This window comes from Strix uralensis, chromosome 15 (genome assembly GCF_047716275.1).
Source record: "Strix uralensis isolate ZFMK-TIS-50842 chromosome 15, bStrUra1, whole genome shotgun sequence".
In the NCBI taxonomy this organism is placed as follows: domain Eukaryota; kingdom Metazoa; phylum Chordata; class Aves; order Strigiformes; family Strigidae; genus Strix; species Strix uralensis.
Genome location: NC_133986.1, coordinates 14,232,855 through 14,257,550, shown reverse-complemented (window position 1 = coordinate 14,257,550; position 24,696 = coordinate 14,232,855). Strand labels below are relative to the sequence as shown.

The following is a 24,696-nucleotide window of genomic DNA, read 5'->3' as shown; positions in this document are numbered from 1 at the left end:
TGCAGCCAACAAGAAAGTAGATCCCCAATCTGACAGCCCCACAAGCTGCCCAGTGACTTTGGCAGCAAGGCCACCTCTCTCCCTCCCACCAAGCAAACCGGTGCCTCCCCATTCTGGGGGTCTGGGCTTGGTCAGCAGCCAGCAGCCAGCTGTGTCCATCACCACATTGGTGCTGGTGCGTTACTCTGCATGTTTCTGGGTCAGCTGACATGGCCCAGCCATGGAGATCTTTCACTTGCTTTGGAGTCCATGGAAGAGTAAGGCAGCAGCTGAACTGGCTCACCGTTGCCAACAAGTCTTATTCTGGGCCCAGTTAACTGAGCTGGGTCACTGGGAGCACATTTTTACCTGACTGCAAACCTCTCTATCCCTGGGTGCGAACCCTGGATACCAAACTGCTGAACTGAAGAACCCAAATTAAATTGCATTTATTTCACTGCAGCATCATACATAAAAATAAAAAGGCCAAATGTGGAGCTGAAAGACATTGGTACTGTGTTTCAAAGGGGAACGTGCCTCAACACCAGCTTGCATGAGGGGTGTGTTCCCTCTGCTTCCTCTACCGCATGCAAGTAAGCGTACACATGATGGAGTTAATGCTCCCATTTGCTGGTAACTTATATTCCTTGCCTGTAGGCTTCCCAAGATGACCATTTTGCCAAGGTGCTCAAGGTGTTCTGGAAAGGCAACAGAGTGGTGCAGAAGATGCAGTTCTTTGTAGATAAAATCCAAATTAAACATTTCATTCTGCAGAAGGACAGTGCAGAGGTTTCCTGTGTTGGGCAATTTCAGGAGGCCCAAAACCAGGATTATCTTGTCCTCCCCACACAAAAGTCCAGCTGGCAGCTTCCAATAGGAGTGACCCAAACCATGAGCAATTCCAGCCAATGTAAGAGCAGTGTACTCTGTTGAAAGTGAATCTGAGCAGGTGATGTGCAGTAATGGTTCAACGCTCCTTCACATGCTAGTCAGTGCCACAGACCCCAACGTCAGACCTGAAAAGCTGCTGTACGTGAAGCCCAGCTGCATCTCTCCCCATGCTGGCATGCAGGCACCTGGACAGCCCCGCAGCCCTCCCGCAGCCCAGCTCCCACAGCGACCCATGGACAGCCAAAACCACCAACTGCTCTACCAGAGCTTTAATACCCCCATCGCACCCCAACAAAGCCGCAAAGGACCATGCTGCCAGTATCCCAGTTGCTTTTGCTTGGTATAATGAGGATGGGGAAAAGATCCACTGTAAAGGGAAAAATAATTTTTTTTTAAAAAAAGAATGAATAGGAGCAGGAAGCGAAGGAACATTGCTCACTCTAACCATCAACCATAACATCATATTTGATCTTTATATGAGGCTTCCAGAGAGACAAAGAGAGATAGTGTAGATACGAATCCAGGAATAACAATGTGCACTTAATAGTTCTCCTTGTATGATGAAGTATGACACCGCCATTTTACCAATGTGTCTTCAAAGGGTGTTAATGAGGGAAAACCTGCCTGAAGCTGACAGCCCAGAACACACCAAACAAGAGAAATGATTGTTTCTGTGAGAAGAGACCCAAAAGAAGGAAAGAAGAGGCACAGATCAAAACCCCTTGTGCAACCACATGATGTTTCAGCACCCAACGATGAAGAGCAAAGGAAGGGTAACCCAGTGCCAGAGGGAAGGCAATGAGGGGTGTTCAGCAGCTCATAGAGAAGGAGGAGAAGGAGAAAGAGGAGGAGAAAAGCTGCACCTCCTTATGGCATCCTTAACACTGGATAGCATCAAACAGGCTCTTCGTTATGTCCCTAATGTATCTGTCCCTAATATTTTTTCCCTCCTCAGAAACTTTGCTTTAGAATATACAAGATCTGGGTGCACAAATCAGCTCAGGAGCAGCAACATTGTGAATAAAATAATAATAAGAAGAACAAAAAAGCACGCATGCAGAGTGGGAGAAGTGTGCCCAACCTCTGAGAAACCTGGAAAACTCTGCGACTCTTGGGTACAAGCATTAAATGAGGTTTAAAAGCTTGTCACCCTCTCCAGCACACATGTCAAGAGCAGAGGTGGTGTAAGATTGAAGGAGAATAATTTGCAAAGGAGGGGTGTAATTTATCAGGTTCTGGGAAACTCATCACTTTGCGTTGGACAGGAACTTGCAGCAAAAATAGCCAGTGGTGATGTGCACGTTTTAAGAGACAGTTACTCAAAAAGTGCCCTGTATTACGCAGAAACAGAAAATAATTTTAGTTTAAAAATAATTTTGCTTTCCCCATCGTTCATTTGGTCTCCTTCCACTAAATGAACTAGACAAACAAAAATGAAAAACTCTTTGAGAAAAGCAACATGCCTTGGCCCATTATTTAGAGAATCATATAGATTCGTGTAATTGTAATACCAGCAGCTTTAGACTTTAGTCTTATTCTTCACCTGTAGTTTCCATCACATCAAACTGTAATGATGCAATGACCAAGTAGCTGGGCAGAAGGAGGGACAGCATACTAAGCTTCTGTGCAGATGTGAGGTTTTCAGTAGCTACCACTAACCTGAAGGGAAAGGCCACACACTTCATTTAGAAGAGAGAGATCTAAAAAAAATAACTTCTTAAGTGTAGTATCAGATTTGAGATGGCTCAGTTGAAGTACTTCGGAGATGTTAAATAATTAGTTCATTATTTCATAATGAAAACAGGATGTAAAAAAGGATTCGTTTAGTAAGATATGGGTAATTGCCGTTTTGACATCAGACAGCAACAAAATAGGAAGCAGTGATGCCAGACTGCATTAACTCCATTTGAGTTGCCCCAGTTCATACCAGCATAATATGGCCTGTTCTGACAAGGTTTGTAGCTAAGCAATAAATGCATGAGCTCTCATTTGCAGGACAAGTGTCCTGACTGATGCACACCCATGTCACACTACCGAGGCCAACAGAGCTGCTGCCTTTGGGAGATCTTGGTCCAAAGGTTGCATTTTTTTCCTGATTTATTTTAAGAAAATTATACCTCAGTGTTAAGAGTAACATTCCTCACCGATGCTTAAAAGCACGTTCGTTAGCCTTGAACTACAGGAAAAGTTGTCTCCTGCTAATGGCACGTGTTCCTAGGGATGAGACCTCATGATCATGGCAAAGCTCAAAAGATCATGCGCTTCCTCTGGCAATTATTTCTGACTCTGACATGCGGTGAACTATGGACCTGGCATAAAAGCTCTTTTCAGCATATTGGAGGGTGAGGGTGGGGTTGACTGGCCATCCTCAGGGTTTTCCAAAGCAGCAAATCCTCCATGCACCTCAGGGGGCATCCCAGAGACATCCCTGTTCCTAGCCATGCCTGCTTGCTGCTGCTTGCCGCGTGATCTGACCCAGCTTTGTCATTTGTTTCAGGCTTTCTCCATCACAAGAGCAAGATGCTGAGTGCCCAAAGCAGGTGGTATGCAGCTGAGGCCAGGGTATGCGGGGCTTGCCCCTACTGGTTCTCAGCCACTTGACAACTGGCCTTGCATTGGCAACCACAGGGCTGAACAAAACCACCATCGCCCTCACAAAAAGCCCCAGATGCCAAGGACGGACCATTCCCCAAGGGACCAGCACATGTCCCAAAGGTATAGGGTCAAGACGTGTGGCTCAGCGGCAAGCATGCCTGTGGAGTCCCTGGGATGCACCAGTGCCACTGCTCTCCCATGCCAGCAGAGACCCACAGTCAAGAGAAGTGAGGACCACTACCTGGCCTGCCACCGAGCAGAGGAACCTCATCCTTTATAAACGCCGCCTGCTTCCAAGCTGGGAAACCACAGGGTCCCTCCCGTTACCCAGAGCAGAGATTTATATGGCAGGAGGCGGGGGAGCGCAAGCACGCAGGCTTGAGCAACTGGATACCCTTGGATTTATACTCCATTTGGGATGATAATGAGGTGGTTAATACAGAAATACAAGACAGCAATAAACCACTGACTTTTATAGATCTCGGTGTGAATCTGAATCATCATTTGGCGACCAGGAGATGGGTGATATACAGCAGCCCATCCCGCCCTCGCTCCTCTCGTGGCTCCCTGGGAGAGCAGCAGCACAAGGGAGGCTGCAAGTGCCGAGACAGATAAATCCCACCTGGCTATGCAGGGACAGTGTCCACAGGACAGGATTTGTTAATGGAATATGGATCAACTAATCTCCATTAAAAGACTCTTCTTTTTACATAGAGGTCCCTTTTCCTCCACACAAGTTGTGCTTGTTTTAAACCCCTTAGTTGTAGTGGAAACACACACTGGCAGCTGAACTCAGATTTTGCTGCTAGCATTATTAAAAGGACTAGAAATGACTAGGAGAAATGATCTACTTTCAGGTCACGTAAAGTCATCTAAACTTTCATTAATCTGTTTATAACTTAAAAAAAAATCACCAAACCATGGAACGGGTGTTGCAGATGCCTGAAAGTTCATATGAGTTAAAAAAGCACAACTGGACAAATTGATGGCAGGAAAGGGCCCTCAAGTGTTATGATATGACTTTCTTACAGCTGCCCCTGAAGCACAGACACTGGAGGCTGGAAAAACATTGTGGGGAGGTGCACAGTCCTGGGTGCTCGTCTGGCGTTGCTGCAGGGCTGCTCTTACAGACATGCCCTCAGCATCTGCTGCAGACCTGCTTCACCACTCCAGTCCTGCAGTCCTGGTTTGGGTGAGCCATGACTCTGTCATGGGCTGAGAGAGCCAACAAACTTCATGTAAATATCTTCCAAAGTGAAATAGTGACTTTAGGGTACCCAGCTTTAACAGAAAGCCTTACTGCTGAGAGCAGACACTGTCAGCAGCTCCCAGCAGCAGAGGTGCCTGTGAGCTGTTGCCAGCTGGGCTTCCCCAGCAGCAAGGCAATAAAATCACAAGCAGCTTCCAAAAGTATTCCTCTTTGTGCATGTGTGTATTTTTCTGTGAGAGACTTAGGAGCTGAAGTGATATTTCATTAAGGTAGCTGGAGCTAATCCTTCCCATCCCTATTCTTCTCAGAGGCGGTGTGGGCAGGCAGGGCTGGGCGGCAGGGCTCCTGCTGCCTCCAGACCCCAAACCTGCCGGATCCTCCGGGAGCAGAATATAGGAGGATTTATGTGATGGAAGAAAAAAGATAAAATGTTAGAGGAAATGTTCCAGAAATGCTGAAATAGAAATGAAGGACTGAAATAATCTACCCATACTTTATGCAGTGGCATAGATATAAAAAATACTGTTGGGTTTTTTTTATTTTATTGAGAATCCTTTTTCTTCTCAAGAAAATTGTTTATGCAGAATGTCCCGAGAAGCTTCATTTTTTATTTATATAACCATATATATGAGTGCTGGTAATTTGAAGTCCTCCAAGCAATCACCTGTAAATTACAGTCTTTCTAAGCAGCAATATATATCCACAAATCAGTCCCAGGACACTGAAGCTATATGTGAAAAGGTCTATTTATGTCACTCCAGGCAGAGAAAAAAATTTGCTTGGTTTTATACAAAGAAAATTTCTTATTAACAAGTATAGTTAATTGGATAATAAAAAGAGCCCTTTAAAAGACCTAGGATGACTAGAAAGTTAATCTACTGAACTCCTGAGCAGCATGATTTAGCAGGGCAGCAATACCTGTGCCTCTCCCTGCTCCGCAGGTACAGATTTATCTGCCGCACAGGGCTGAGCACAGTCCCAGTTACAGCTCTTGTGCTGCACACTCGCACTGGGAGAAGAGACAGCTGCATTGCTGGTCTGCAACAGAGAAGTCACCAGGCGTGACTGCAAAAAAGCCCTGCAAAACCCAGGGCAGAGATGACGTGAGGGGAGGCAGGCTTGGAGCAGGATGCTGTCAGGACAAGACCCCTAATCCCAAATCCCCTCTCTCAGCAGCTGCAGCAGGCAGGCAGCCCCAGAGCCCACTCCTATGTCAGCCCATCACCAGCTGTGGGGAAGATATACTGGTTTGAGCTATTGCTAGTGGGGATAAAATCTGAGCTTATTTTACTTGCCTAGTGTAGTCAGCCATCACCATATACACAAGTAGGTGTGCCCTCACACCCTCCTGCTGAATAAGCATCTGCCCAAGTTACCTCCTTGGGACACTGATTTGCGACAGGGTGGGTGTCGATGGGCAGAGTTAACTTCAGCCAGATCAGCCCCACCAGTGATCTGCGTGTGAGGAAAGACAGCAACAATTCAAAGCACAGCATATTTGTACCTGCAGCTTTCTCACAGCCTTTATCTTACCCATGGCCCATATCTCCTGCTGTAAATAAAATGTTTTGGGGGTGTGAGGGAGGCAGGTTTCAGGAAAGCTGCTAGATCATGTTACCAGCAATAAGGGAGATGAGTTTCCAGGACCTTGAGCCTCATCACTTGTAACAGCAGAGTCTAAGATCATACACATGTATTTTTTAAAATATGCTTTTCCTCGAAGCGAGCTTTTGGAAGAAGCTCCTCACAAAGCCAGCAAATGACATCAATGGAAAGTGCCATTCAACAAGTGGGCACTTAAGTGACAGGAGTACTTTATAGAGGACAAAACATCTGATTGCTGCAGCTTTTCCTCCCATAAATTACATTCTTGGCTTCCCTCTCCTCCTGCCCAGCTGAGCACTATGAAGATGCAAAAGAATACTACCAGTTGTATTGGGTCAAACATATGAAATAAAAATTACCAGGCAAATGTATCCAAGGCATTTTTTCAAACAATCAGGTGAGTTTAAACATGAGGTTGCAGCAGCCCTGCTTAGATGGCTTTTGTCTTTATCTTCCACCAACAAGCGAGGTTTGCCTACACGGTCTTATGTGTTAGGTGGGTGAACGTTAAGCCTGTCCACACAAGTCCTTACATTTGCCATACTTTCAGGGAAAAGGGATCTTTCTAGGACCTTTGCCATGACCAGGCAGAGAGATAGTACTGAGGTACTCTGATGAAGTACCAAGCAGAAATTGGTATGAGCTGTCACAGTTTGTCAGGACAGCCCAAGCAGGGCCAACATGCTCTCACCCACCCCAAACTGAAAGGGAAAAAAAGCAAAATCCATTAATTCTATACACCAACAGATTTAGGAAAAGCACAGCCCCTTCACAGACATTCAGAAATAGGAGCTGTGTTTGTTGAAGAAATTATTCACTGTGAATTATTTGCTCTACTAATAAGCTGCTTTCCCTCCACATCTCATGCTCATCTCTCCTCCCACGTACGTGTGCATCAATCAGGCCTTGCTTTGCAGGTATTACCAGAAGCACCCAAAATTTGCAACAGCACTGGGATGAGGAGGCATCATCCATACACAGGGGCTGAGGGGAAAATCCCCCAGCCCTTAATGTGAGCGAGGAGCCCTTGCCGCAGCCCTGGGCTCGGCGTCAGGGGCCATCACTGCCGGGACGCTCTCCTGGAGCAACGCCGCAGCCACCCGGTGCCGCAGTCTGTCTGTGTCCATTTAATAGCAGGAAACCAAAGGGAGCATATGTTGGGGGACATGAGAGCAGGTCGCTGCTGATCAGAGCAGGTGGTGACGCCCAGAAATAACCATAAAGCTGACTTTACAGCCACGTGCCTTTTCCTATGGATTTCCTGAGCCCGGGCTTCTGATCATGAATCATCCCCACTGAGAGTTCGTTCCCTGTGGTACCCCCACTGCCAGCACAGAGCTGCAGAACAACCCCTGCAAGGTGGCACTGCCCCAGGAGCCCCGTCGTACAATGGCGAGTCAGTGCAGAGATAGCACACAGATTGCACGACCTATCTCCCCAAAACTGCCCAGTGAGAGTGTGCATAAGCTTTGGGCTTGATTCTGCAATCCGCCTCCCACACTGCTGGCCAGAATGAGCACGAAACCAACATGTTCTGATCTTGGGGAAATTATGCCCAAAAAAGGGCTCTCCCTGCTGTAGCATGGGGGACAGGGAGGGGACAGCAAATGCCATCAGGGTTGAAAGGCTTCAATAATTCAAAGGTTTTTGATCTTGCAATAATCCCTTTGCACAGTGCCACTTAGAGCAGACTTTGATTAAGGGATATCTTGTTAACTGATGTTTAAAAGAAAAGGGTTTTTTTTGTAGCTTTTGCCTTTTTAAAAGAGGTTTAATGCTTCCACTGTCTTCATGCCGCCAGAGCGCTGTGACACAGCCAGGCATCACAGCAGCCTGGCAAGTGCCTAGCTCCTGGCCATTAATTGCCCAGTGGTTCAATGTCCTCCAGCTCCTTCCCCCCTTCCAGTTCCAGACATTGATGAATTTTAAGCTAAAAGACCAGCCAAATTTATTGTCTTCCATTAGTCTAATACAATACAATTTATTTTTAAACAGCTTCTCTCATGCAAAAGCATCCCAAAATGATTCACAGTAGATGACAGACTCTGCATGCAAATCTGAGCAGTTTATACCCTCCTGCGTGATGCGGTGCAGATCGTCCCGCTGGCTGGACCACAACCAGGCAGATTTAATTATCCACAAAATGGCATCATTGTGCTTTGTCCCGGAGAACGTGCAATCAAAATGAGGTAAATACGGGCAACGACAGATATAGGCAGAGACAGGGAAAAGACCAACATGCATTAAAACAGAACAAAGGCTGAGAAAAATCACACTGTGAATAAAGATGCTCAAGAACTTGCAAGGAGGAGAAACACAAGGAATGCACAAGGCGGTGGGTGGAAACCAGCAGCACAGAATGCTGGAGCTACTACAGAGCAGCAGGGAGCCAACCCAGGACTCAGAGGATGAGAAAAATACAGTGACTTGACAAGAGATGAGCCTATTGGCATCAGCGCACGATCTAGCCTGGTGCATTTCCACAAACAAACAACAAGCAAATCCCCCAAAACCACTTACAAAAGTTTGTTGGCCTAGCCTCTCCCCTGAGTTATAGTCAGAAGAGTTACTTAAATGACAGGAGTGGGGTGGGGGGAACTCCCACAGCTCACAGCTCAGTCTCTCTCCTGCAGCCTGTGCCCCCAGCGAGAGGGAGGCAGTTCTGTGGGAGCCCTGTGACCAAAGAGGGGTGTCACTCCTTCCCACAGGAGCTGCACAGTGCAGGGCAGGAGAGGAGCACTCACCCCAGCTCACAGGAGCTGCAGCAAAGTTTGACACAGCAGTAAGCACAGCCAAGAGGGTCCAGCATCATCATCTTCCACCGACCACATTTTAAAGTAATAAAAATGATATATGGCCTGGCAATTCAGGAAAGGAGAGCTATAATACAGCAAAGATTTGCCCTTTGACCGAGGGGATTCAACTTAATCAGTGATTTGGCATTTCTTTCCTCACATACCACTGCAGCTCTTAGCAAGAGGTCAAAACTACACAGCACCTCCACATGCCCATCACCTCCCTCCTCATGAGGCTCACCCCATTCCCCAGGTGCACTGCAGACACCTCCTATACTTTTTTCAGCCCAAGCAAAAGCCCAGAACATCCCACTGCCATACCTGTTCCCAGCAGGCATTCCCAGCAGGCACTCTCCAAAACCAGCCCCCCCTTCCACCTGCAGAATATATAGCCCTGATCATCTTGCTGTAAACAACCTACAGGTGTTCCAGCACAACCCCTTGGGACAATTAAAGAGACAGGATAACAACCTGTGGGAGGCAGTGTTTCAGAAACCTGCCTTTTCACCCATCAGCGAGAAAAGCTTCCCTTTAATTTCCCTGGACTACCTGCCTCTCTACAAATAAATGAGTAAATACAGTTCAAGGATCATCAGGGTGAGCTGTGCTGCAGATAACTCTCATTTTTATAAAACCTTATCAACAAGACCCACCAGGGACTGGGAGCACATGGGCTGCCACCCTGATAGAGCTGGTCACCTGCTGGAAGCAAAAACCAAAGGGATGGTTGGGCAGTGGCTGTCGGCGAGTCACACCATGGAGCACTGCCTGCGGCCGTGCCAGCCAGGAGGTGACTGTCCCCGCAGCGCCTTGCCTTTGTGCTGTGGCCATGTGGTCCCCGAGCATGCCCCAACCAGGGTTGAGCACGTCCCCATGTGCACTGGGGAGGCTCTCTGCCCTCGCTGGTGCTTCAGTGAGGCTCACAGAGGGGTAGTCAGGGTTTTGATCAAGCTCAAGTAGGTGCTTAATAGTTTTTCAGGATTTTGTACTTCACAGTTTTATCCAGTGATGTAATAATCATGGTGCTTCAGCTGTTTCTAAAACGGACAGTGACTCTGCAAGAAGAGGACTTATTAGAAAGCTCATTCTTTATTTAAAAGCCAGAATAAAGTTCTTTGGGGAGAAATTAAATCATGGAAGTAAAGAGCCATGAAAGGATAAATGTGTGGGGTTAAGCAGTATGTGGCTCAGAGCTTGGCTTTCCCAGCTCCTGGCTAAACTCAACGAATCAGGGCCTCTGGAAAGCAAGGGCAGCAGCACAGGCAAGCAGCATCGCCTACCAGCATATAAAGCATCTGCAAAAGAAAGAGAAATCCTCATTTGTGCACGAGCACATACTGTAGTAACAATACAGCAATAGGGGAGCCTGTATGGCCCAGCAGGTCATTATACAACCACAAGCCAAAATAACGCCCTGCCAGTGGTGGGTGCCCATCCCTGCTGCGCCTTGCCCAGCCGAGCAGGGGCCAAGCCCCCTGCACCCCCAGCACACCAGTGCCACCGGCTCTGTGCCGCAGCCCCTCGTGAAACCAGGGCCATCCTCAATGCTGGCTGCAGATTTGGGGGTCACCATTTGGCACACACTCATAGATTTCACATCTTTTATCTGGAAAACGACTTCCTAGGCGTTATTTCAAGTCAGACACCCCAAAAATCAAAGCATCCCACATGATTAATCACATCCCACATGATTAATAGCATAAAAGCTGTCTTGAATGCCTTGATTCTTTTTTTTTCCCCCATAAAGAAACAGACAGCTCGTGCCATGTGAGAAATAAATTTTTCTTTCTAATTTTCTCCTTGTCTGTAGAACATTTATAAAGTGGAAAAGCCAGCGGCAAAGTATGTCAGAATTGTCTTTTAAGGGGTTAACATTTGTAAGATGAATGCTGCGAGAACTTTTTTTTTTTTTAATTAAAAAATATATTTCTGGAGCAAAAACACAAGCAATAAAGAGTGTTTGCCTGTTGGGAGGCTTGTTTTGTAATGTGGTATGAATAACCAGCTGACAATCCGGTTTTTTGTTTTCTCTTCGTATGGGCAATGGCCATGAGCCAGCCAACTTTATTGTCCTTGAAATGTCATGATTTTGAGTATGCACAGAATTCTTAACTGCCCAAATTACTGCATAACATCCCTTTTTATTATATGGCAACAATGTGATCCTGGGCTCAAAGACTTACTAGTTAAGAAGATTATGTGTTTTCCTTTTTCTGTTTTGTTAAAGTGCCAAGTCTTGCATTTTTGGCATCTTCTAAAGAATAAAATGTCTTCTGAAATATTCTCTCTGAGCACAGAAGTTACCTCAGAGGAGCTCAGCAATGCAGGGCTTTTCAGTACTTTCTAGTTTGCTCAGAAGTTCAGACGCATTTCTTTTCCTCAAAAGCTTCCAATTTTTGCCTCTTTGTGTGTATTGACAGCAAAAAAAATTGTCCTTCATAAGTTTGTGTTGCTTTACTTTACTGATAATTTATTTTTCTCTTCCCTTCCCAAGTGTTGAACGTTTGCACTGGTGAGCATGAGTGGGCAGGCTGTAGGCAGGCACTCCCACCTTGTGCAGCCTGCACCCTTGCCTGCACCACTGCATCCTCCCTGTCCTGCAAAATTCCCACCACCCCATAGCCCGTGCTGGGGTGCACTGACCCCCAGCCTGCCCCGCCGGTGTCCCCGCAGCTCAGCCACGTTGGTTACACATGTGTACCAGGAGAACTGGCACAGTTTTCACCAAATTTATTTCTGGCACCAATGTGAAACCTCCATTGGTAGGGGATGGTCCTGCTGAGAGCAGGACGGTGCTGGCTCCTGCAGGGCTGGTCCCCAGCGAGTGGGGACATGATGCAGCTGGAGAGTGCAGGGGTCTGTCACTGCAGCCCTGGGCTCAGTGTGGTGAGAAACAGCGTGACTTTTCAGGGCTTCCTTCGCAGCCCATCTCCTCCGGCAGCTTGTGATTCCCTGGGAAGGGAGCCTTTTAAATATGTTTTCATCAGCTGACATTTAAGTATGAATAAACAACTATTATGCATGCACTAAATATTCATGTTTTACAACATTGCCATTACACTGAGGAATTATTTATGAGGCTGCTGCTCCCCACCAGGGTGAGGGGACACAGCGCGGCATGGCCGGCAGCAGCCCCAGGGCCTGCCGGTGTGGCCACGGCTGAGCAGTATTGTTGATGTTTCTTTCTGGCCAAAGGTTGGTGTTTCCCAGAGCCTCCTCTGGGGTGCAGAACCAAGACGTCCCTGCTTTGGAGGATGTTGTGTCCTGAACCTTTGTATTCCCATCGGGACTTCTTGAACACCTTTCCCCCTCCTCTGCAGCAGACAGAAGAGAGAGCACTGCCTCAGCCCCCAGGGCTCCTGTTACAGCACCATGTGCTACTGAGGCAAGATGCTTCACTGCATCTCTGGGCTGTGTTTGGCAAGAATTTTTTTTAAATTATGACAAAGATATGCTCTTTTCAGAAAACCAGACTGCGAACAGAAGTCCCCCCTTCTGAACCTGAGTGTTGAACATTAAAGGGGTTACTTAGATGAAATAATAGACTTACTGAAAAGTCATTTGTAAAGAGTGGTGGTAACAGCAGCATGGTCTCTGTGACTGGCACCACTTGCATGTGTGCCCAGATGCAGAGGGGTGCTGCAGCACGGCCGTACGCCTGGCCTTGGCCCCAGCAGCCTGCCGTGAGCAGGCTCATGCCTCCCCTTCCTACAGCTGCTGCCACTGGAGGACGGGGATGGGGATGCCTTGGATGGTGTTTTGGTCACCCATTGCCCTTGAGCCTGTAGGCCACAGCTGGAGGAATCACAGCTGCGACGGAACCCGAAGCCACGGGGAGGAGTGATCCGTCAGCTGTCAGGGTGGATGCTGCCCACAGGCTGTCCTTGGAGGGTGGCAGCACATTTCTGACCACCATTGATGGCCACCCTATCAGCACCAACAGACTACATGTAACTCCCCTAGGATAGGCATGGATGGCAAACTGCATAGGGAAGCATTTTAAGGGTGGAAAAAGCCAGGTGAGCTGCAGAAGAAGAGGCAGACCAGAGGGAATTGGTTCTTTCTCTGCCTTGGTGCTCCCACCAGGTGTAGGCACCCGCTGCTGGGGTGCACATGGGGCTGCAGGATAAGCCCTAAAGTGAAACACTGTTTGTGAACAACAGGTTTTCATTAAATAAAAAACCACTTCTCTACGGTTTCTACAGGGATGTCAAGACCTTTAAGTAAATACCTAATTCTATTTAATAATAATAAAGCTATTCCCAAGGTCATTTTCTTAGTAAAATAGCCCATAAAAGCTTGGGTTGGGTTAGCAACATCTCTTTCCAGGATTATTACCAGCAAGGGCTGAAACAAGCAGCAAGCCCTGTCTGCCTGCACACCAGCAGCACCCAGCAGGCAGCACCCGGCGGGCAGAGCCTGCTGCCCCAGCACTGGCCTGGCTGGCCTGCACCAGGGGAATTAATTGGCCTGATTGGTCTTGCTTTGGCACAGTTTAGTGATAAGAAAAGGTGCGAGCTATGTGTATTTTGCAGCACTGAGAAACAAAAAGAGTGACCCAACAACTTCTTGCTCTTCTCAAAATAAATTTTTTTTTGCTAGCAAAATGTTCATTCCAGGAAGCTCCTGGGACTTCAGCTTCATTTGGCCAGTCAGCGACAGGGCCTAAATGTGGATTTCTGCATTGTCACTGGGTGTGCAAGGTGCCCGTGGCACGGCGGGCTGCTGGCGGGCAGCAGGCACCAGCTGCACCAGGGCCTGCCCGTGTGCTGCGTCGCGGCTCGGGCTGCCGGGCACCAGCTGGCAGTGATGGGCAGCATTTCCAAAGGGCTCACACTCAGTGTCTCTGGGGCCTGAGGGATGCTCAGTGCTGTTCTGGGCAGTAGGGACATCACCTAGCAGATGCCAGAGGAAAAGGGCTGCTGGGTCCTATGGGGCTCACGGTGGAACACCAACGTGGCTGGGGGGCAACTCCAATGGCCCGCAGATTTCCACAGGCCCAACCGTTTGAGTCTCCCAGGGGCAAACCTGAGCCCAGGTCACTGGCTTGGACCATCACATCTCCCCTCCTTGCCAGAGCACCTTCATTTTACGGTGCACCCAAAACCACTTGCCCAGCTGAGCCCCCGCAGTCTCCCCTCCATCACCTGGTTTAGAGAGGATGCACTGTGTGTACTTGCATCTGATTCATGCTCCTTTTTCAACATCTGACCCATTTGCCTGCTCAGCAGCATTTGTCCTTACGTGTTGAGCTAACAGTGGGTTGAGGCGGTGGTGGGAGCAGACCCAGCACCAGGTATTGACGTGGGAGCCCCCAGCTTTGGCACTCAGCTGATCACACAGGCAAATGCCCTGGGGAGAGTGATTTTTCATGCCTGATACGGAGGGAGGGTTAGCCATCAGGAGGGATGACAGACAAGTGATGCAGCAGCAACTTAAATCATCCCCCCACAGACTGCCCCGCTGCCCAAAGCCTTGGCTGGGGAGGTTTTTCTGGGATGGCCATGGGAGCCCACGCTGGCCTCAAAGCCATAGGACTGTGTTCAGTGCAATATATTTCTATTCATATTATTTATATTTACACTTATACTAATGTTTATATTACTTCTGAGATGTTTCAGAGTGCTTTTGTGGCAAAATTGATCTCTGTTTTGGGCGCTTGCCCTCTAATTGCTCACAATAAACTACCAATATTCAGTACTTTCATCCACAGCTGAGCCCCGACTCCAGCTCTCCAGCTCCTGCTGCTTCTCCAGGACCAAACCCTGCTCCCAGCCACCACTCCTCCTCCTCCAGCCCTGCTTTCTCTCATACTTTCACTAAAAACCTTCAGCATCACAAATTGGCCACCCCGCCAGGCGTCTCAGCCTGGCCAGAGCCATCCTTGGCACCCTTCAGAGTTTTGCTATTAAAAGCAGAGCGAGACGGACAGTCATTCGGTTCCTGTAAGCTGAGATACCTAAAGGGACCTGTGCAAACCGGGGCTCCCCCAGAAGCTGGTACCCCCGGTGGGAGCTCAGCCCTGCCCTGGAGTGCACTGCAGGGGGTACCTCTCCCTGGGGGCTGGTCCTTGCTGCCTATGGATAGTGCAGGAGTGTGCGCCCCAACTCCCCCTCTCTGGGTCAGTTCAAATGCTACTAGACCAGAGAGATGTGCACCAGCACAGGAGAAGCTGTAGTGACCTGATGAGTCGGGGCGTGGTGGGACCAGCAGCCAGGAACCAACCCCGCATCCAAATGGACTCTCCTAGCAAAATGTTTGCAACCTCCCCCTCTGCTAAAAAGCCCATTTTTGTGCAAGAGGCTGATGCTGGGGGCATCAGTGGCATCACCCCGCTGCTGTCCCTTCCCTTTTGTAAATAATATTATAAACTCAGTGGAGGCAACTCGCCACTTGCTGGCCAGTACAATGGCAGGCAGCGATCGCTAGAGCAGGTGGAAAGCCAGTGTCCCATAAATAAGGACAGAGTTTAGCAATGCGGCACATAGTGAACTGATCAAGAATTAACCCAGAAATTAACACTTGCAAAAGCCACCTCCATCTCCAGCAACACCACATCCTCTAATCTAGGGGGAACCAGCCCTGGGCATCCCCATCTACTCACAGAGGCATCCCCAGTCCCATCTCACCACCTCTCCTGAATCCAGAGCTGGCATGGCTCTGTGGGGCTGCTGGAGAAAAGCCTTCCCGTCTGAGAGGTGCCAAGGGCTGGGAGCTGGGTCGGCTGGGGAAGCGGCTCTTGAGCAACTACTTGAAGGGCTTTGCTCACAGTTTGTCCCATCTTGCCTGTCCCATCCCATGCCCAGCAATTTGGAAGTGAGGTACGGGGCTTCCCACGATGGCAAAGAGACCTTGGTGAGTCCTGGCACGGGAGCACCCCCTAAAAGCCTGAGGAACCTGTTGGTGTTGCAAATGTCTGCTGCTGTGCCCATATGTCTGCTGATTTCCATACTAAAGACATTTACTGTATATGTTTGCCACCAGGGAAAACTACTGTCTACGACTCAGCTATATTACTGGAAGAGCAGCAGCGGTATTTGTGCTATTGTGAATATTGCATTTCCAGGACCTGCTCGATGGCTTTCGAAATCTTCCTTCCAACTCCCCGCATCCCCCCCCCGGCCAATTAGCGAAAATGCCTGGTTGGGGTGATGGCCCCCTCCTCTGCGTGGCAACGCCACGCTGAGGGACTTGCGCAAAAGGGTGTGAACCATCCCTTCTTGGCATTGGGAAGCACGGTTTGCAAGCCAGTGACAGAGGGATGAAATGCAAATATAGCATTTCTTGTAAAGTAAATTAAGCTAACAACGAGGTAACAAACTGCTGTTAATATTAGATTAACTTGTTTGGCAAGACATGAAATCGGGTGAGCTGGATTGTCGATAGCGGAGTGCTCAATAGCGCTGATGCTGCTCAGGGAAGTATAACATCCCTCTGAAAGACAGAGGCATGCACAAAAAAAAAAAAAAAATTAAGTCTGGAGGAAGAGCCAGAATCTGTACAGCAATTACACCAGCATTAAAGATGAATGGAGAAGAAGCTTGAGATTTTGATTGCCTTTAAATACTGGCTTGTTTTTAATCTCAAAATCAGACTGTGCTGTGATCAGCCATTAGCCCTGACTACAAAAAGAAAGAGAGAAAAGATCCTACATTTTAACATTTGTAGTATGAACTTAAAATACCACTTTGATCTAAGATAAGGAGGCAAATGGCAGATAATTTAGAAGTTAAAGCCAGTTGCGTGCAGTTGGCAGCTGGCAGTGGCTGGGATGACTTAGGGAACAATGGAGACTTGGACAGAGGGGTCACCAGCAGCCATGTCCTCAATGCAGGGACTGAGGCACAAGCTTAAATGTCATACTATATGCCAGTGGTCACTAAACTGATTAAGCAGTGGTTATCTTTAGCAGTAAAAAGGCTATCTGCTAATACTAAATGATTAGAGTCTAAAATGCCATTTACTCTGCTCTGATTCCTTGAATGAATATTTATGCCAAGTGATGACTATAACACCATCAAAAGGTTTCTGTGCTCTGCTCCGTAGAGTGGAAGTGATTATTCAACAGCAGGTCTGCACTCCAGCACTTGTTTCTGTTAAGCAAATTTGCAGCGTTCAGACAAAAATTCATGATTGCATTGTCCTCCTGGGATTTTTATTTTTAAAGAAATGCCACTTCCAATGCCCTCTGGGGCATGGGCTGTGGCAGGTGGGCCTTGTCTGCTGTGCAGACACAGAAAAGAGGGATACAGATGCTGCACAATTTCTCCCTTGTATTATTTTTTTTTTAAATATAAGACAACTGGACATTTGCTGCACCCCATTGAACAGCAAGAAGCCGTGTCCTGTCCCAGGCTTTCCTCCCACCCACCCAGCCACCATCTGGGGCTTTTGCATGAAACAGCGTCATGAAATTCCTCGTTAGGCATCAGGAATCGGCTCTACAGCCCTGGTAACAAATCAAGAGGTCTGCCCATCAGAAATGAAGCCCCTGCACCCCGGCAGGGGAGCACTGCCTGCATTTCATGGCAAGGATAAGTGCAGGGAGGCAACAAGATGCCATCACATGTGAATCATGGCCCGGGGTGTAACTAACCCCCCATACCTTCACTGAAGTGCCTTGGCAAGGTGCGAGCCTGTCTGTGCTGCCATCACAGTAGCAAGGGAGGGCTCCAGACTGGCTCACGTCAGACACCACTGAGCAAACCAAAGAGATGTTGGCATCCAAGTGTGCACGACTGGAAGGGAAGTTGTTCCTTCGCGGTGCAGACCAGTACCGGCCGAGCTTCCTGCTGTGCTCCAGCTGGGGCGCGCAGGGCTCGGTTCCCGCCTGGCTCTGGAGACAAGGGTGCTCTTCATGTGGGTTCAGTCTCTCAAAATACACCACCCTTATGTTTACCTCCCCAGGAGGAGAAACCCATGTTGTTCTGGTGACATCCCCTGTGCCCACTGGACCTCTGGGTGCTCCCTGCTCTCAGCCGACATCGCTAACCGTGTCTCATCCTGAGCTCCAGGCTTCCTCTACACCACATTGCCATCCTGCCAGTACCATACAGATGGCAGCCACCAAGACTAAACCTTACCATAGCTTTTTCAACTTACTGGTTATTTTGTCTCATTTACCAGTCCATCACCCATTTTTTTCTCCAAGTTCTGGGCTATCTTCTGCTCCATCATTCTGCTGGGTTTGCTGACACATCCAAATGGGCCCAGCTCAGATACGCCTCCCCTGCAGAGCCAGAGTGGGGATGCACGTACACAGCAAGACATGGCTCACACCAGCCAAGTGCCATTTTTATTCATCCCATGGTAGAATGGGATTTCCCACACAAGCGACCCTCCCCTCCAGCATGCTCCTGCCTCTGGGGTGACATTTCTGTAGCTTTCCCAGCAATGTATGAGAGATCTGGCAGCTGCAGAGCCATTAGCTGGCATTAGCCAAGCAGCTCTGAAAAGTTACACTTTCCTCTTCCTTTCTGAAGTAAGGAGACCACCTAAGCCAAGAAAAAAAATGATTTCTAGAAGGTTTAAGTACCATTCTCCAAAGAGCTTAGTTTTTAAACTGGTACCAAAACTCTCCTTAAGAATCTGAACTAATTCTAAATAAACCCCCCAGCTTGTTCGGTGAGGGGTTCTGGTTTTGGTTTGGTTTTACTGGTCCCATCCTCACCATGGCACAGTACACACATGCTGACATTCTGTGCTGAATTACAGCAAACCCCACAGGCAGGTCGGTAGCCATCATCCAGGAGCACAGACAGCGATTGTCTGGCAGCTTCAGAGCAAGGAATCAAAACGTTTGGGCAATAAGCTGCTCCTCCAGTAGCCCCACCATGGCCACCTGCAATAGCCTCTACAAAAAGAGCATCAAGTCTACAGTATCTCAAAAGACACCCCCCAACCCCAAAAGGCACTAAAATGGAACAGCAATTAAAACGCTACCTATCCATAGGAGGCTGTAGGTGGCATTTTAATTGCTATTCCATTTTTATGGGAATAAAAGGGGATGGGGCCACACATTTTATAATGGGTTTCCCAACCCAAAATGTCTGTTTATGAAGAAAAATCACTCAATCAATTCACATGTCTGAGGTAGCTTGAGATGACAGGTGATTATTTTGAAGATAGGAAGTGTCTAGTGGTGTTTTGCTTCTGTTTAGCCATTATTCAACATAGATGTACATAAAAGCATTCCATGCAACAGGCAGAGCCGCACCAAGCTGCACTGCATTTGGCATTTGCAATTCAGAGAACGCACATGCGACCTGGGACCGGTAACTGATGAAGTCACATCAGAAAAAAAGTACTTGGTGTCTATTTATTAGAGGAAAGAGGGGTAAATCTAAGAAAAACCAAGAAGACAAAATAAATGGAATTGCAGCCATCCTTTACAGCTACTGGTGCACTGTATTAAAGTGACACTCACCATACAAAGGAATGTGTTTGGTACAGTCCAGTGGGTTGCACATGAATTGCATAACCTTGAAAATCATTGCACAAAGCATCGCAGCAGGAACACAGTTCAGAGCTTTTCTATGGGAGATGCTTCAAATCCGATCACTTTCGTTACGTGGGAGGTCAAAGCACCTGGAACAGAGGCAGAAAGGGCTGTGAAAAGGGATGCTGCGTCAGCGCCCAGATGCGCTTGAACCCTGACATCAGCTCTTGCAGCAGCTCAGACCTGGACAAGCGATGCCCCACAGGAAAACCCTGCTGCCCATCAAAGCCTTGAAATAAATATTCTGATCAATGCCTGGGCACCTGTTGGCAGGGCTGGAGGGAGCCTGTTCCTCGTAGCCCAGACTGGAGGCACCGTATCAGCCGGCCAACAAGCACTCCTGGCCCTGGAAACGCTCTCTCTAAATTCATTGAGGTGAAAAGCGCGACGCCTCTGAGCCAGCGCCTCAGCACTGCACAGCAGCCTTGGTGGGATGCAGCCAGCAACACCGACGGTGCCCAGGCACCGCCTGCCTGCAGCGCCGTCCCTCTCGCTGTACAGCACCGCAGGCTTTTGGACACAAGTCTCCGCATGGTTCAAGCGGAGAGGTCTAACTGCAGCAGCATTTCTTCCCCCAGTTTGTGTGCATGGACTCCTGCCTCTGTCTGTATTCATGCAGTTTCCAGGGATCTGTGTATAGATTTCTATCTAATAGTCTGCTCAACATCAAGCACAGGAAATACAGGCTTTCACCGCGTGGGGAACAAACCACAGCTAAGATGACCAGGAAACATTCATAATTTTTAATTCACACCAGTAATAAAATTGCATTACATTTTTCATAAAATAAATGTTCCAGTTTATATACAGAAAACAGACTGTACAGAGCCCTCCCCCAGACCCCAAAAACTCACAAACATACAGGCAATGCAGTGCTCAGCTAAGCAGGCACAACTGTACATCTAAAATTGTAACTGCTTTGTGTTGGGGGGGAAAAGTACTACAATGTATATAGTCCTCTCTGGACCAAGAATTAAAAAAATATTGCAGGCAAGCTGACAGGCGCCCTCGCTGCTGGCGCGGCCGAGTGCCCATCCCACAGTGCTTCAGCGAAGCAGGGTTTGTTATTGAACCTGGGACTCGAAGCTCCCGTTCAGCTGCCCTTCCTCATAGTCCATCTGACACAAGATCATGTTGTTCTTCAGGAAAAATTTGTCTCCCACACAGAATCTGGAAGATAAAAAGAATTAACGGATATAAGTATGAACAGAGGTTAGAGAACAGGGGGAATTTGAGGCTGCCTGGGTCTGAAGGTGACGCTGGGGACCAGAGTTTGATTTCCAGCTCTGCTGATGGCGCGGCACCCCGGGAAAGCCCACGTGCTTCTTCCCTACTCCCCCTTCCCAGCAGCGCCCGGGGGTTTTGTGTCCCTTCTCCCGGCACGGCGGTGCTCAGCTCCCAGGCCACGGCTGTACGAAGGGAGGAGGCCAGGGGCAGATAAGGGGTTTGTCCCTGCAGACGAGAGGTGTCGGCTCTACAACCGGGAAATCAAACGGGCAATATTACACAGAGACTATTTGAAGTTTTTGCTGGTATCCACATTTCCACGGTTCCCTCGGGTGAGGCAGTATTTACACTAATTTCCAGGGAAGGACTGGCTATTAAGTCCTTCCTCACCCCCTTGTGTACAGTGCTGAACAATAAATAGAAATTTCCTGGTGGCTGGACTCCTAACCTTTATCTTCATTGAGCGAAGGGCACTGCTCTCTATATACCATGTAAATTGTTCTGTTTGTCTTCAAGTTGACAGAGAGGCTTGTGATATTTAACAATTTTATTTGACCATTAAGGTCAAAAAGTTCCAGATATAAGATCTGAGAGGTGTGAATTGACAGCCCATAGCTTTTTCCCCCTGCCTGCTTGCTCAAGAATCAGAAGCTAATCTTTACTTCTTAAGAAAACAAATAACGCTCTTTGCACCCAATTCAGGGGCTGGTTTTGGTCCATCACACACAGAGCACAGGGCTGTGCCTCCCTGCCCCAAGCACCAAGTCTTAAATCAGCACCAGGACCCTAAAGCAGAGGCACACCCCGGCCACTCTGCTGAAAGGCAGCTCTGAACTGAGAGGAACGGGTAGGTACCAGCCTCCAGTGAGGCCAAATATTTACTGAGCTTTGAAGGAAGATCAGTGGAGATGACCCTATCCTCAGGAGACTTAGCAGACCTCAAATGGCCATATCCTCTGCTCCCAGGCAGAGCTTTGGCAGGAACATTGCCTACTCCTTGTCTAAAATGCTTTCTAGATTTGTAACTCGGGCAGAGCATCTCCATAAAACTGAGTATTTTCTGCTACAAGAACAGGACTGATCATTTTAGAGCTCCTTTATAGGTCCGACATGGGTACAAGTTTTCTCCAACTGGACACCTGCAAATAAGCTGATTAATTTGCCAAGTCAATACAGAGAACTGGGCACTGGTTCTCACTTTATATGATTTCACTGGAGACCTTCCATCCTCTTCCCTCTGTGACACATGCTTTAGTAGTACAGAAATTCAACATTTTTTTGTATATTAAAAAGCTAAAAATTAATCTCAATTTAAATTAATGGCTTTTATGCTAAAAACTGTACTGCACACATTCTCCTTAATACCACCTTCCCCACCAGTAGGTTTACTCACTATAAATAACAGACAGCTGCTTGCTTTTTGCTACTTATTCCTACTTCAAGTACAATATAAATCTCCAGGAAAAGAAATGCAAAAATTACTCTTGCCACCAGCATCATCAACAGCTGTCTCTTGCTAAACCTGGCTTGGGTCTAGAGGAGCCAACGAAGGAGCTGGAGAACTAGGGAGTTGTGTGTGTGTGTGTGTATGAGCACATGGGAACTAAAATGCACAGCAGGGTTACCCCGAGACCCTGTGAAGTTTGGGGAGAAAGGCTCAATTCAATGGAAAAGAGACTATTGCAGACCTGCCAGTCCTGCAAACCCAGCAGTAAACTAGGATCTCTTCAGCTGATCCATCGCAACTAGAGACAGAGGATTTAGCAGGGCAGCTTCAGACCCAGTTTCGCGTGTCCCAGCGCAGAACTCTCTTCCGAGTGAGATGTGGGGCTGCAGCGCCAGCCCCCATGCTCAGAGCAGGTCTGTTGCAGCACCCGTCTGGCCGATCGAGTTCCATCCAGCAGCAGCGAGGAACAGGCACTGAACATACCCTGCCATTTCTACAGAGTGATTTTCTTCTGAGCAAAACCACATTTTCGATAATGGCAACACAAGCGGCTGGATTTCCTGCAACCCTTGTAACACTGACCTATTAGTCACTTACAGCGGTGACCAACTTTTATTCAGTATTGTGACAAGCAATGTTGACCTTGGAACAGTTTAAAGCACTGTAGGCTGAGTAGCGTTGCGGGACTTGCTGCAAACCTGATGTTTTGGAGAATGAAGCTAATGAAAACACTGCACACTCGACAAAAATATTAGAGATTTTGCTCTGATGGATTTAACACTCTACACAGAGTCTAGCTACAAAAGGGCAAGTAAGCTGGAAGAGAACTAGAGAAAGGTTTTCATAATCAAATCTTTTCACAGCTAAAGAACGAGGTGGTGTTTCAGGTGGGATTTCTGATTCAGAACTAGTTTTGGCATCCACCTCTGCAGTTTTGACTTTAGGGTTACTTAAATTCACAGTTCTCAGTTCAGCTTCCAATGTCGTCTGTTACAGGAGCACTTCCATTCTACCCTTTCAGGCCAAAATCTCTAGAGGATAGGTCATAAAAGTTTTCAGCCTTCTGATCCCAGCCAAAAATAACATCTACGCTTAGCTCTACACTGTCTACTCAGACCATCTTTCAGAAAAACTCAGCTCCTCCCACTGGGCAAATACTTTGTGCATCAAAGCAGGACTCTGCCAGAACAGGGGGACTACCTGCGCTTTCCTGCCAGGCAGTGACAGCAGATGGAGGTTACTTTAAGGGCAAAGGAGGACTGCATTTTGCACTGAGTGCAGTAACAGTGTTAGCAGTCACAGAGAGGAGAGAGGTGCTTTGGAGCCTTTGTAATAAAGGGTGAAATTTAAAGGAAATTTCTGAAAATGAAAACTAGGTGGTACCAGGCTTTTCCAAGAGAGAAGCTGGGGTAAAGTAGGGGTTTGATGACAAACACTCACCCTGCAGATTCCAGGGCCAACCCAGCACTCCTGCCTGTGCAGCCCAGAGCTGTGACTTGCCCCTGCCAGAAGGGACATTTGCAAGGCTCTAGCCCTAGTAGTGGTGGGGAGCCTGGGAGCACCCCTCTCCTGCCCGGCCTTCATCGGCAGGCTGAAGAAAGCTGAGCCTGAGGGCTGAGCCTGGCAGCACCCCGCAACACTTCCGAGTCTGGAAACAAAACCCCACGAGCACCAGCGATTTCAGCTGTGTGAAGAAAGACCATCTTTGGGGAAGAAACATATTAGCAAACAGGGCCACGCTGCTGACCGGGAATCACGGCGGTTTCAGGAGCATGTTCCAGAGTGGCAACGCAAGAGTGGGCAACTGGCAGATTGAGTGCGGCTGCTGGGAAGGAGCCCCAGGCCAGGAGCCACTAGATGTCACTGCCGCCTCGGCGCTGCCACCGCGCCCGTGGACCCGCCACCATTCCTTGGAGTTTTCTACCTCGAACAAACACCGCCTCCGCCTTCAATAACGGGACTGAGTAAAGCCAACCGAGCGACAAACGGCTTGCCCGTTTCTCCTCTTCCATGCTCTGACACCAACCAGCCGCAACCCCGTTCATCCCCATGAACTAAGCCACTGTCAGAAGGCATGGAAGGAGAATCAGCCCCCAGTTTGCATGGTCTCCCAAGCTTAGTGGGAAAGGTGGCAGGGGTTTGTGTCCACACGTGCACTGTGTATGGCTACTTCATTAGAGATCCCACCGTGACTTTTGTTCTAGGGTGAGTGATGATTTTTTAAGTCAGGCTTTTAGCTTGACTTTTACAGAATTACATTCTCCATCTTCCCAAGAGTTTTGTTATCTCTATCACGCCTTCACACAGGCGCCTCCTAGTTTCACCTTTGGGAAACACAACCACAAGTCCAGAACAGGAACCCCAGCACAACGCTTGAGCCCTGGCCATTCACTACAGCCTGACTAAACAAGCAGTAAGAACAACAAGCACTTTCAGGCCTGTCTTGCAC

At 48.2% G+C, this 24,696-nt stretch overlaps 1 protein-coding gene across 3 annotated transcripts in view; it reads right to left on the bottom strand.

The window, feature by feature from the left end:
- Positions 1-20,293: 20,293 nt before the first annotated feature.
- Positions 20,294-24,696, bottom strand: part of LMO1 (LIM domain only 1) — a 64,494-nt gene continuing 60,091 nt past the window's right edge. For all 3 annotated transcript variants that reach the window (XM_074884582.1, XM_074884581.1, XM_074884580.1), the window contains exon 4: positions 20,294-20,743. In XM_074884582.1, the coding sequence (XP_074740683.1) occupies positions 20,638-20,743 (106 nt within the window). In that variant the 3' untranslated portion in view covers positions 20,294-20,637. The remainder of the gene's footprint in view (positions 20,744-24,696) is intronic.